This window comes from Lampetra planeri, chromosome 43 (genome assembly GCF_965212315.1).
Source record: "Lampetra planeri chromosome 43, kcLamPlan1.2.h2, whole genome shotgun sequence".
In the NCBI taxonomy this organism is placed as follows: Eukaryota; Metazoa; Chordata; class Hyperoartia; order Petromyzontiformes; family Petromyzontidae; genus Lampetra; species Lampetra planeri.
In genome coordinates this window covers 2,843,810-2,858,440 of record NC_136149.1, presented here as the reverse complement: position 1 = coordinate 2,858,440, position 14,631 = coordinate 2,843,810, and the positions used below count along the sequence as shown (strand labels likewise).

Sequence of the window (14,631 nt, the reverse complement as noted above, 5' to 3'; positions counted from 1 at the left end):
GCCACTGAGTATGCGGGTCTCTATGAGGGTCTATGGGTTTCTGTGTGAGTCTATGGGTCTACGTGTTGAATTATTATCGAAGTGTACAATTTCATACGGACGCCAAGCAACTGCTTATCCTGTCTAGCAATTCAACATGTGCACACGATATCTGTTGTAACAATTTAAAAGGAACGCTTTCCATGCTTATCTTGTCTAACAGTTCAACAATGACCAACCCTTGCACGCTCATCCTATCTAGCAATTTAACACGGCCCCCTTGGCGGGCTTTCCGGCAACGTGATTAGTGACGTCACTACGCAACGCGTTGACGTCATCACGCAAGAACAACGCGGCGCTGTTGCCAAAGCGACCGTGACGTGGCGCCCTCCCATTGGCTTATTCCGCCGCAAACGCCTGAAGTTTGTAAAATGTTACGGCTTTTATTTGAAATAACGTTTCCTTAAGGCCAACGAAGGTAACGAACTACTTTAAACATTGTTAAACACGTGCAAGATCTTCAATACTCTGCGCTGTTAACCCTTTGGGGATGTATTACTTTCACGCTTGAAGCTTGCGCTATCTAGCGGGGACCCCTCAAGTTGCCTGGCCTTCCTGCCGGGTTTGGGTCTCCTTCCTCCGTATGAATTTTAGGCGACGGGAGGGTCCCGCCGTTCTGTCGATGTAAGGCCTCACTCATTCAATCGCTTATTTAAGTCTTAATTTTCCAATCTGCTGCTGTACCTTCAAAGTACAGATGCAAAATTGCAGTTGCATTTCAATGGAATGTTTCAAATGTAATCGCTTGCAGTTGCGAATGTGTTCAGCTGGAAATGTGTTGAGAAGGGGTGTGTTTTGGATGGACTTGTCACCTTCATGGGAATGTGGAATTTCCTTCAGTAGTCAAGGCGGTGAGCGCTGGCCTACGCTCTTTCGAGCAGGAATGAGATTATTTCCATGAGTCGTTACGATGTGCAACGAAATATCATTGTTCTCCTTTGCGAAAATGTCGTATTTTGCAAGTATTTGGTAACTTGAGGCACGGTTACGATTTCGGCTTAACTATTGAGGGCTGATCGAGATGAAATCGATCAAATCAAGACGCGCAAGAGGTCTGAGCGCTCTTTGAAAGCTACATTTAATTGAGAATGAAAAGCTACGTAGCAATGTGCTTGCAAAAGAAAGTTTTCAATCGGTGTGCGTTCGTGCTATTACTTTGGGAGCGGGACGTGTACACTGAAATACACGTCAAACAAAAGTTGTAAAGATAGCAAAGAAGCATGGATAGGTATGTTTGGCGATACCATTGATTTCAAGAAAAACGCATTAAGTCAGTGGGTGTCGGAAGGGCACATTGTTTAACTTCTTTCGCACCGTACGTAGCCAGCGGCGCTTATCGGAGGTGCAGTGGAAGGACAGAAAACAACACAAACAGCAACTTTCTTGAAATCAGTTTTCAATCACGAGAAGGATGATCGATGGACGAGACTGATTATTGACGGAAGCCAAAGGAGTGATCGTGCCCAAGAGGATGACCACCGCGAATAAGGAGCGGATAGATCGAATCGGCTCCCGTGGGCATCACATGTTTTTGTTTTTTGTTTGCTGCGGTTGCACCCGATTGAAGAGCCGAATGGCTCACAGGACTATACCTAATACTTGAACTTGAACAGAACCGTGGGGAGGCCTTCATCCAGCAGTGGATAGGTCATGAATGATGTTAGATTATCTTTAAATTAAATAAGTATTAGATAGACCCGTAGATTCATCACAACTGCCACAGACAATCTATAAAGACATGCAGTATAATACATGGGTTTTTTTTTGTTTAGATCGCGTAAATATGCTGATTGGCCGTGTCGGGTGGTGGAGGGTTACGACACATTTATAAATAACGCGATCTAACCCAAAAACGTTGATTATGAATATATACAGTAATGCGTCGTTAAACCCGTCACCACCCGACATCCAATTCGTAAGGTTTATAATGTAAACAGAACATGCCAATTCATTACTAGTGCAACACACTGGTATGTTGGAGAGCAAATACACAACGTTTACAATCTTACTAATTGGCTGTGTCGGGTGGTGGCGGGTTTAACGACACATATTTACTCGATCTAACCCAAAAGAACCTATATAATGAATGGTATTGGTGGCGAAAGCCAACTTGTTAAACAATACTTTACATTCGCCAGGTGAGGGCCCAGTGAAACTATTTTTCAAAAGGAGACCTGGATCATGCATTGTCTAATGGGAAGATCGACAACAAGCCAGAGTGGAGCTTTAATCGTTTGGTCCAACCAAGGCTGTAAATTAGTAACGGCCGATAAACGCCACTCCACGATCATTCCACCAGGAAATCTCTAACTTGGTCCTTTTTTAAATCCTTTATATTAAGTTCGCTTGCTTGCTTGCATGCTTGCGTGCTTGCTTGCTTGCTTACGACTGTGCAAATCTTTCGGTCGTTTTTTAACACACTTTCCGTGATCCAATCGAGCAGACATTTTCCACACAGACTCGTTGTGCGTGACAATTTTCGTGAATTTTTTTTTTCAAAATTTTACACTGTTTAGGGGAAATTTTTAAAATATTTAATTACCAATTGCTTAATGCTGGCAGACAATCATCTGACCCATAGGTGGCAGCCATCACAAGCCAGAGGACGAGAGGACTCTAGCCGCCACGCATATAAAGGATTTAGAGTGAAAAACTTTGTTTTTACGGGTTAATTTTTTTACTGCTGTGGAATGCACAGTTACATTTGGTTTCCATCGAAACACTCAGAATTGGAATTGGCCGAACATCCCAATGTAGAACCCTCCTGAAAATATGTTGGTGTTTCAGCGAGGAGTTCTTGGATTAAGGGCATCGTTATTTATTTAAATCGCATGAATAATGAACACCATTTATAATGCGTGCATATTTCGCAAATTGGGCGCGGTGTTCAATCCAGAACTCGGCAGGCACAGAGCCAGAGCTCCCAAGTCCCTCGTAAGCCGGCCTGAATAGTTGAGAGGCTGGACAGGTGAGCGTTAAATGTGTTTTAAAGAAACTTCCTTTTATTGTGTACAATGATTTTTTTTTTCCTCTGAAGGTGGAGATAGGACGTGAATGAAAACAATGAATTGTGCCTTATTGAATCTAGATTTGAAGTTTTTGTGACTGCAGGGATCCATACTCTTTGGTTCTTTCGGTAAAGTCACGTAGGTATAAAATAAAATGTGATTTATTTTATTTTATACCTACGTGACTTTGCCGAAAGAACCAAAGAATATGTGCCTTATTGCTCACGCGAATGTGAAACTGTGACCTTGAACACCACCACTGTTTCCTTTCCCACAATCACCACTATCTCCCTGCTGTAGGTCAAGTGTAGCCTTGTTTCTTGGGCTCCCTGGACAAGACAAGGCCAAGCAATAATTTTTAATTGAAAAGTGAGAAGTCTTGGCTGATTCACCGGGCCTACTGTCTGTGCCCAATCGAGACTGTCCGGGCCGCACCGGCGACGCAGCCGCAATTACAACAACAACACCATCACCATTGCTGGCTTGACCCTGACAACTCAACCATGCAGCCGGTGCTCAAGATGAAGGTGAACGAGCTGTTCGCCCGCTGGTTGAGCAGCGATGATGTTCGGCGGTCCCTGAAGGAGCTTCTTCATCAAATTCAAAACTCTGACGATGACGCGACGGGAGGGGAGGAGGGCTCTCCGGACTTTGACGGCAACATGGAGGATGATGCTGCCATGCTGAGTGCAAACGGGAGCTCGTCGGATTTCGGCCGAACGTCGCTGACATCTTCGCCCAGGTACCGCTGCTGCCGACGCTGAAATGGATGGGTGGCTGAAGAGACGGGTGCTGTTTCTGAGCGCTAAGCGGGCACCGCTGAGATCCTGGATTTGAATCTGGGTTTTGGCAGCCAGTGATTAAATCGAGTTCCCAAGTGTTGGCAGTTGATGGCAGGATTGCGTGACACTGGTCCTTGAAGGCCACAATCCAGCATAATTTATAGATTACACCGAGTTCATACATCAAAACAGTCAACAAAAAAGTCCTCTTTTAGCACTGATTAAGTGTTTGAAAGCTCAGTTGGATTGAAAATCAAAAGAAACTGCAATCCTTGAGGAACGGACTTATGCACCCTGGCTAAGTTTTCAGCCTGGTCACCAATAACTACATAAAAAAAAATCATGAAATTTGGTTTAAAGCTTTATTGGATTATTCCATCTCTGAAAATTTAAAATGTTGGTTTATTGCCAACCATCAGTGGGGGGGGGTATGTTATGACTTATGCTTGCTGCCTTGCGTGGCTTAAGAAGCAAAATGAGCTGACTGAGGCGAACTTGCTCCTCACCAAGAACGTAATGAGTGAAGAGTTTTCCGATTTTATATCAATTGTTATTTTGCCATGCTTGCCATATTTAAATCCAGCAAACGCATTAAAATGTATTAATTCTAGATGTTAAGCTTTCGTGACTGCAAGGATTAATATTCTTAGGTTTTGTTGGTAAAGTCACGTAGGTAAAAAATTAAAGTTAATAAAAGTTAAATAAAAATAAAAGTTCTATTTTTATTTTACTTTTATAAATTTAAATTTCTTACCTACGTGACTTTACCGAAAAAACCTAAGAATATGCATTAAAATGTGTTCACAAGACAATGTATAAATCATGAAAGCAGGAAAAGTGGCAAAGCTGAATGACATTCTGTAGCTTATGATCCAAGATTTGAAGAATTTGAAAAATCTCTCGCGAATTACTTTATTTGGAAAGACGGCAATCGTTGCCCCCTACTCCAAAAACGTACCGGGAACCTGGGTAAACAAGTGGCATTATTGATCTCTGATGTGTTTTCAGGTTGTACCAACAATTTGCGACGTGTGCCTGGAGATTCTTCCATTCCTGCGAGCGTACTTAGCGTGGCCAAGACGCTTGCAGTGACGCATCAGTATCGTTTGCGGTCCGTTTGGAAGTGGGAGGCTTCTGCCTCGTGTGGCTGTGGACCGTGCAAAGTGAAGTTGTTGGCCAGATGTGGCCCGTCCGTGTTCTATGCGGTTGCGGACGATGCTTCTCGCCAGTTTGACGGCGGCGTTGTTGCTGCTCTTGCAGATCTCCAAAGCAGCCTGCTCACTCCATGCTGGGCTCTGGTGCCCCCTTAAGCCCACGCAGCCCCCACATGCTCTCGGGATCGCACAGGACCCCGCGACGACTGCTGGGAAGCAGGCAGGCAAGGCCACAATCTGCGTGGACTCCTCTGTCTTTGCGTCCGTCTTTAACCATTCTTTGCAATATAATTACACATGATAAACCACTTTGTTGAGCTATCATTTGTGGCCAGGTCGCTTCTGAAAAATAAGCTGTTAACTCAGTGGGTTTTACCTGGTAACATAAAAAATTTAGTTTTATTTGTGTATTTTTTAAAGTGCTTTCCTTTCCTGTACTTTACACGCCCATTTTGTTCTTTGTTTTGTTGTAATGTTCTGACCGACCCTACTGGAAATCTGTGAAAAAAGGCTTTATAGCTCATCGGATTACTCCAGTATAAATAAATATTCTGATTTTGGCTCAGTTGTAGAGTGAGCAGCCCCCAACTGGAAGGTTGCAAGTTACAGATCGTGGTTGACGGTTGCCACAAAACATCCCTCTGGGGATGATAAAAATGAGTATCACCTTGTGGGGAGGTCAACAGCCAGAACACACAAGCACTAAGACATCATAACATGAATCGTAGAACACGAAGGAAAGAAGTACCTTCACAACCAGTATATTTAAGAATTGTGGCTCGCTGTGAGTTGCCTACGTCACAACGGACCGTGGTTAAGAGTCCGTTAATGTCAAAGGCTCTAACAACCTAACTCCAGAAATGTATCGAAAATGGTAAAGTGTAACGGGAGAAATTTCCTAACAATACTTTTATTAAATTATCAAGATATATATTTTTTATCCACAATATATGCATTTAAATGCGTGTGTACATCCGTGTTTAACACTTTCTCTATATATTGTATGTAATAGGTTGATGCCACCCCTTCTGCCACTAGAGGCACTATCATAAAAAAATATATTCGTGACCCTGAATCGTGACAATCCGTGGAATCGTTTATTTATTTTATATTTCACAAAATCCAACGCCCACGTGCGCACTGGCACGCACTCGCACAACACGCACACAAAACGAAAAGTGAAAAAGAATTACATGGGGCATTTACCTTTAATCCCCACATTCCTCCGTTCACCTCCAACCACATTAACAGCTTACGTGACAAATGGCAAAGTGATCGTTGTAATGAATAGCGAGCCCGCTGCTGTGGCTTGTTTGAGATGTTCACTCCCTGCTGCTTTGTATTACCGTTTGTTGCCTTACTGCCGCTCCTTTTTTGTATGCATTTATTTATTTTCATCTCGCAATCTTTATTTCGAATTGTACGATTGGCATACTGTCATGCGACGGTGATGTGCGCCCGTGTCTAACATTTACAGCGACCTGCACGACAGTCGGCCTTGTGTCCGAGAAGGACGTATTTTTCAACTCGTGTTGCGTTATTGATTTTGGTGTTGTGACGTGAAGACATTTTTAATCCGAACCGTCACAGCAGCAATGCGTGCGCCGCTTTTTGGTCGGAAAAGATCACATCGCAAGAATTGTTTCGATTCAACGATGAGTTCGGTGAATCACTTTCAATTCTGTGTCGTTCACAAAACAACATGAACATATTTTCCTTCATCCATGTATTTTTTTAAGTTCTGCATCGGCACACTTGGGTAATGCATTTGAATCCACGCTAGGTGGTGCATCTTCCTCTGCGCCCTGCAGAGATTGTTCATCACATATTAGTTCAACTGAAATTGCTAAAATAGGCCACACATAGTGACAAGTCAAATTGAACGTGATAAAGTTTTTGTTGCTGCATCATTGGTGACCAGACAAGAACGATTGTAGAACGCGATACACACAACACACAAAAGCACGCTTCATCTAAACATGGAGGGGGGCATGATCACTCATACCACAACCTATGTGTAAAACTCCATGCGTAGGATGACATGCAAAAGGAAAAACACAATAACAAGGTGTGGTTGGCATAAACTGCATTGTTCTTAATATGCTCTGTATCTTGAATGTAAGTCTCTCCCAAGCCAGGTGTGAGGGGATAAGATGAAAGCTTTGTTAAATAGGGGGCACAGACTCCTACAACTTCTCCCGCAATAGAATCTCCACTCGACTGCATTAGCTCGCTACACTTAAGAGTCCGACTGCATCGGGATGCCCACTTGGTTCAGAGGTCAGCGCACTGAGCTGGTACTGCTGGTATCTTGGGTTGAAAATCCTGGCAGCCACCTATAATTAAACTGCGTTCTCAAGTGTTGTTATTTCGTGCTCTCAGCCTGGTCACCAATGACATAACAAAAATATTTAGTGTGTGTACTTCAGTTGGCTAAATTCGAGCTCTAAGGGTTAAAACATTTGTTTGTCTATCATGCAAGGAACATTGTTCTCTCCGTGGAAGGGCGGATGGGAAAATGCTTCCCTATAGAGTGGAAGAGATCCCCACAGTCAAGTCTGTGGCTACCCGGCACCTCCGATTTGGCATGGTTGGCTACGTATGGTGCAAAAGAAGTTAAACATATATGCATACATGTTTACGTATAACACATTGAGGTGCACTTTTTTGCTAGAGTTCAGTATGTTTAATCTTGATTTGAAGCTTTCGTGACTGCAGGAATCCATACTCTTTGGTTCTTTCGGTAAAGTCACGTAGGTATAAAATAAAATAAATCACGACGTTTCGATCGCCCTCAGGCGGAAAAAATATAATCCAGTTTCATTGCTGGATTATATTTTTCCCACTTGAGGACGACCGCTTGTGTTGCGATCGAAACGTCGTGATTTATTTTATTTCAGCATGTATACTTCATATAATGACATAACGTCGAATGGCACAATCGGGATACAACTGGGGAACACATTTATACATACACTACATATTTTTGTAAGTCTCTGGCTTAATTGTGGTAACCTGAAACCACGATTAAAATCCCAACACCACAGCGGTAACTGACTCGCACAGCCATTATTGACCACGATGCATCACTCCGTCCACTCCTCTGTTGGTACCAAATACGGACTGGAAGTCGTGGCGCGCGAGCGGAGAGCCACGTCGAGGCTCGCTGGAAGCCACGCAGGTATGCGGCACGCGCTCCGTCTTGCCCGCTCCGCCGGGACGGGGGAGCTTAGGCGCGTGCCTTTGGCTGTCTCACCTGCGCCTTCACAAAACACACCGCGAGACAGTAACGTATGAATAACAGCGGCGAGGCTGGCCGCGTGGGGCTGCGGTGAGGGGCACTAAACTCACATTCGGAAGCTGTTATGCGAGTTCAAGTCTCGGTCGGGTATGTCGAGTCGGATGGAGTCGACACCTGACCGTCATCCCTCTAGACGGATCCTAATAAGAACATTTACGAGTGGACTGCTTAGTGGGAAGTCGGCAGTGGTTGTCCTATGCTGAGATCGGCCCTCACGATGGAATTTCCACCACTCCTTGAGGGTCCGCCAGTAGAGACGAGCGGTGGCGCGTTCCTCGTTTGAGCAGGGGAGATACTTTGATTCGTGAAAAGGTGAACGTCGGGGACTCGACAGAGTTCAATTCATATCTGTTATACATCATCAGCAACAGCAGTTGCTTTCAACAAATGACAGGCTGATCCTGGGTTCACTTGGCCTTACAGAGTGTTACGTAATTAGTATTTTGTTTAGGGTTACGGTTGGTGATAAAATGAATACCAGTGTCAGGATTAGGGTTAAGTCTAGTGTTACTGCTGGGGTTAGTGTTAATGACAGTGCTATAGTCAGGGAGACACTTTCGTGTCAAGGCCAGGGGTAGGGATTAGGAGTCAGGATTAGAGTTCAGAATAAGCGTCAGTGTCACGCTTTTTATACTCACTTGACAATGGTATGTCCCAGCAGCTACTCAGTTCACTTTCCTGCCAGTTAAATAAAACAACCGTGCTGGTGGTGCCGCTTGCTCCTATTTTATTTCTCCACCTTTTAATGAAAGGGTTAAGGTAGTGGGGCTGGTCTCGTCTCCATGTGTTGGGGTTGCCTTTGTAGTTTCCAGAAGAAGGCAAACAGGTCTGACTAGCCGCGCTGGGTCATGTCGGCTGTATTTTTTTTCCCCCCAGAAGGAGCCTCACACATTTCCAAGTGTACGTGAAGTTGACTACGTCTGGCCCACAGAACCTGGCATTTGTCACTCTAACACACTTACCATTGGGAACGTGGAATTTCCACCAATCGCTCAGTGCCACCAATTGCGGTGAGCAACCAGTCATTGCTCGATTGACCAACGAGAGGCACCTTGACTTTTAACATGTGACAAAGTCCTTACGACAATTGATTAAAAACAATTGGCAAGCCTCTTTGTACGGCAAGTGTATATATATCCAAACAGATTTCCCCGTTATTAGCGAGCAAATTAAGGCCAGCATAGCACACAAGGGGGTGGTGTGACCAGGAGCACGATGCAGCCAGCTTTGTCTCTCCATTGATGATGTTTACACACCGCACCAGGTACTCAATTAAGCATTCAGTCGACCTAGCAGAGGCCGGGCAAATACCCGCAACTGATGTTAGTCGTGGCTGGGATTCGAACTTAGTTCACTGGGTTTGTAGTGCAGTGTGCCAACCTACACGCCACCCTTATATAACAACAACTGTAATTTGCCAATAAGTGGTGGTGGCATGGCCAGGGTAATTGTTGTGAGGCTATTTTCACACAAGGCAACTTGACGTGTCAAAGGCTTGTGGGCAGGAGGTCGAGGGACAGGCCCAGGTACTATGGGTTGGCTGACTGAGATGACTGACAGATGTATCGCATGCACTCTCCACTGTGCCAGCTGTATCTGCGGTGCTGCAGTGGAGAGATATTTGGAGTTTGCATGTTCTCTCTCTCTCTCTCTTCTTGTGGTCGTGTGGATATGTCTCCAGGTCCTCCGATTTTCCCACTCACATTTTTAGTGTATTCGACTGCTATAAATGTCCACGTGATTGGCCACTTCGTTGAGCTATCATTTGTGGTGTATATCTGGTAAAATAAACTAAATATAGTTTTAATAGTTTAGTTTCATCCTGGCATGCACCACACCTGCTGGTTCAGAGGAACACATTGCAATATCGGGGAGAAACTGGCAGCAGAGCGTGGCGTCGCGTGCTAACCAGCGTGTCACCTCGGCACGTTGAGGTGAGAAGGTGACGTGACCCCCATCCCCACCCACCCGCCCGCACTTGTCCCCGCCCCTCTCGGCACCTCGTCTCTGCCTTTCCCACCAAAGGTCATCGGAGAGAAAGTCTAGAAATAATAGCTGTGGCTCGTGGCTGTGTGAAGTTTCAGGGTGCGGTGTGTTGCGTGCGTGCGTGCATGCTGGTGGGGAGCGGTAGGGTTGAACTTCTTTCGCACCGTACGCAGCCAACCGTGTTAAACCGAGGTGTGGGGAAGGACAACAAACTAAACACAAAAAGCAGTTCTAAAGAAATGTATTTTCAATTTAGATTTGAAAAGGCATAGCTCCAATGGGTCCCAGACGGCCGCAGAAGAGCGTCTGAAAGCACACAATGCGGTAACCGTCTTTGTTCTATGGCTATCCAAAAGCTGCTGCTGTGAGGATGGCCGAAGTTCGCGTGTTTGTTTATGCTCCTTGACGAGATTAGCAAGGTATTGTGGTTCATATGTGGCAAGCACTTTATAGTGAGTGCGACCTTCTAACATATTCGGTCGGTAACTAGAAGCCAATGCAGCTTGGCGAGCACTGGACGGACATGGTCCGATCTTGCAGTACCTGTCACGACACGTGCCAGACAATTTTGTACACGCTGCAGCTTGCTAATATTATTTGCCAGACGTAGCGGTTAGCGCGCTGCGCTACGAACCCGGCTGCCCGAGTTCGATTCCCGTTCACGGCCAACACCAGTGGCGATTATCTGAAGCGGTCCTGGACCTCCCCTAGGTGGACTTTGCCTCAAATGAATACCTGGTGCAGTGTGTCACTGGGGAGATAAAGGCGGCCGGGCGTGGTGCTGGCCACGCACCCCCTCGTGTGCCGTGCCGGCCTTCATAGGTGTTTGTTAACAGCACTTGCTCCAAAAGCCTATACAGGCTATATGGGGGATTTTTTTCCTTGAATTATACTTACAAAAAGACAAGCTTTAATTTGTATTATACTTGTTATAGGTATCATCGCATTGTGTTAATATGCCAGTCCTCTCAGTGAAATTTCTGGGCATGGTAATTGGTATCTGAAACTCACCTGAGCATTGCCAGGTCAGCTCGGCCTAAAATGAGTAGCACCTGTTGTGATGGTGGTCGCCGTCGTCATTAGCACAGGTAAGACAATGATGGGCAGGTGTGTGTCTTTGTGGAGCTTGAATTACTGGCCTTCATAGGTGCTTGCAGACAGCAGTTGCCACAAAAGTCTGTTGAGGCTATATGGTGGATCTTTGCCTTTGTGCTACTTGGATTAACGCTTCTAACAATGAGCAGAACGTTGGATAAGTCTCAGAGCTAACACAGTGAGAAGTATTGGTGGTGCATCTGCCATGATAACCCATAATAACCCATAATAATTCGAATTTATCTCATGTCTGCTCCAGGACCTCCTGTTCAGTGCCCCTTTGCTGCTTGACTTGACCTCAAAGTGAACCCAGCCGATTCTTTGGGTCTTTCGGTAAAGTCACGTAGATAGAAAAAACATTCTAACAATAAAGTAATAAAAATAAAAATGAATGAAAATAAAGTGACCCATATGAATATGAATTCCCATGGTCACGAAAGCTTTATGTCAAGATTGAACCTAGCCTGGCACAAATGGCGTGTTGAAGTCATTGCCACTTGGTGGCGAACGTCAGTGATTGTGCAGTGCCATGACAGTTCTCTCGTTTCTCGTCGACCCAAGTGCCGCGTTGGCGAGATGTTAACTCCCTTGTCTGGTATGCAGGAGGTCGTGGGTTCAACCCAGACCCTGACACCTGCTGTGTATTTGGAATTTGCATGTCTTTCTTTCTCCGTGGTCGTGTGGATTTCTATACGGGTCATCTGGTTTTCCCCTCCACGTTTATAATCACCATCCGTTTAGAGTATTATTTGGGTGCTATAAATGTCCACATGATAAGCCACTTCGTTGAGATATCATTTGTAGCCAGGTCGCTTCTGAAAAAAAGCTGTATAGCTCTGTGGGCCTTAGCTGGTAAAATAAAAAATAGTTTAAGGTTCTTTTTAAAATATTTTTTTCTATGGTGCTACAACTGCGGCGGCACGCGATACCCGGAGCGGGCCGGGTGGCCTCACAAGTGAACCTAGCCTGGCACGGGCATAGTTCGGACGGCGAGCGGCAGCTGTCGCCTCCGGGTGGTGGTGGGATGGGAGGGGGTTTGCCTGTGGACGCTCGGAGGAAGGGTGGGGAGGTGTGCGTGGGTGGGCAGCGAGGGCGATCGCGGAGGGAGAGAGTTGGAGAGAGGTGGGACGTTTCACCATCGCCCACTGTGACAACGACAGCCGGGCTCGGCGCTGGGACTTCACACCGCCTCGTTCGGTTGGCGGTGTTAAGAGTGAGCGACGGCCACGTGTGCGCCCCGGTCCTTTTTGCAGTCTTTGCTAAAAACGAAAAAAAAAATCAAAAACAATTAAATTACATAGCAACGTCTCGGTAATTGTATAAGTCTCCAGCATGCCTTGCACGCACTGCGGTGGGCTGGTTGAGGACAAGAGGTTGGTTTAACTTTCATGTTTTTTCCCCGTTTTTTTGTGTAAGCGATACACGTGCTGTGTTGTAACTGCTGTTATGTTGGGCATGTTATGAATGAACGTTTGAAATGACCGTACTTTTGTTGTGTTTTCATCATCGCTGGTTGAGTGTACTTGGTTCTTTAAATGTTTGACCTTTGTTGCTCTCTGACCTTTTGTTTTCAAAAATGGACCCCATGCTTTTTGGTTGGCTGTTGTAAATCGTCAAATACAGATATCGTCGTCTTCATTACGTTCATCATCATTGTCATGATCTTCATGTTATTGCAGTGACACAATAATAATTGTAACGAAATAAATAACATCATCATAGGAGTGACAATTATCGTCATTATCATGATAGGACTGTGTCATTATCATCACGCTAGGGGGTGGCATAATCATCATTAGTCCAGCGCCACCAATTTGGCGATTGTGGAAATCAATTGTATTCATACTCTTAGGTTCTTTCGGTAAAGTCACGTAAGTAAAAAAAATAATAAATGAAAATAACTAAATAAAATCACGACGTTTCGAAAGCAACACAAGCCTCCGTCATCAGGTGTAACTGCTCCAGTAAAATTACTGTAGCGTGTGAAGAAAGCTATTCAATACACGTGTTTTTATATATAGGGTGCTGGGCAGGGAGGAGCCAATGAGTGGGTGTGGAGAGATAACCATCTCGGTGCTTGTACATTGCAAGTACGGTGCTTGTACACTGCATGTACGGTGCACCGTACCGAAAGAACCTAAGAGTTATGAATCCTTGCAGTCACGAAAGCTTCAAATCTAGAATTGGATTCATTTCAATCAGTCGCCAAATTTAGCACGGTTGGCTACGTACGGTGCGAAACAAGTTCAACATACTTACATCAGCTGTGTGACTGAACTATAAATCATAGATGAGTACCAAGTCTAGTTTTTGAGTGCAAATGAAATGGAAAATGTTGACTTGTTCGTCAAAAGGCTGATTATCATTCGAGTAAAAATCATGTTTACTTTCTATTTGACTTTTTTTTATTTCACCACAGTGACTAGGTACATTTATAGCATCTTGGTTTTATCGAAGGAAAGTTTAGTGGAGTGATGACTCACGGCCAATGTGGTCGGTCCGACTGAGATGTTTTGGCCGGTCACTTGGGAATGTTACTGTCAGTGCCGGTGTTGAATTAATGAATTCATTCTTCCGTTGTGTTATACGGTAATCTTCGCGTCATGCGTGCGGGCAAGGGCTGCATTTTTAGAGGATGACGATCGTATTCATTTCACGGTGCGATCAACAAAGAAAGTGAGACGGCAAGAAACAATGAACCTGCAAAACGACACACACGGTACACCCAGATCCCTGCACCTTTGAAATGTGGACCATAGCACTTGACAGGAGGTGGCAAGGTGTTAGGGTTCACTGCTTGTGGAATCCCACCTGGCAAGGAATCTGAGATGAATATCGGGGAGATAATGTAGAAAAAAAGAGCACATAGACAAGATGCATGCTCGGAATTTCACTTAAGGGACAGACAGAGCAACACACGCGTCGAAGAATTAACACATATCGGAGATGCCGCAATGACTGTGAACGAAAGGTAAATTGGCTTGAGCAGGAAATATTGTGGCTGGAAGAGACAAGAATAGCTGAAGGAAGGGACTGAGAAATAGAATGGCAGCCAGGGGATAGAATATGCCCTAGAGGACGCCAACCACGGAGACGGAGCGATGAGGTCAACTCGCGTGCAGGAGGTGGTGGGGGCATTGTTGCATTTTGATAAAGTGAAGGATTTAACACTTAGTAGGCTTTCGCGACCAATATTATCCATAATAGAGGTTTTTGGGTTGGGTCGTGTGAATATGAATGTGTCGTTAAACCAGCCACCACCCGAC

General features: G+C 45.0%; 1 protein-coding gene across 2 annotated transcripts in view; it reads left to right on the top strand.

Annotated features, from left to right (window-relative positions):
• The first annotated feature begins 336 nt into the window (after positions 1 to 336).
• LOC144732589 (serine/threonine-protein phosphatase 2A regulatory subunit B'' subunit beta-like) overlaps positions 337 to 14,631 on the top strand; it is an 82,083-nt gene continuing 67,788 nt past the window's right edge. The window contains exons 1-3 of one of the 2 annotated variants that reach the window (XM_078614043.1): positions 337 to 663; positions 3,348 to 3,789; positions 5,090 to 5,207. In XM_078614043.1, the coding sequence (XP_078470169.1) occupies positions 3,551 to 3,789; positions 5,090 to 5,207 (357 nt within the window). In that variant the 5' untranslated portion in view covers positions 337 to 663; positions 3,348 to 3,550. The remainder of the gene's footprint in view (positions 664 to 3,347; positions 3,790 to 5,089; positions 5,208 to 14,631) is intronic. The other variant, XM_078614044.1, reaches the window with a different exon arrangement.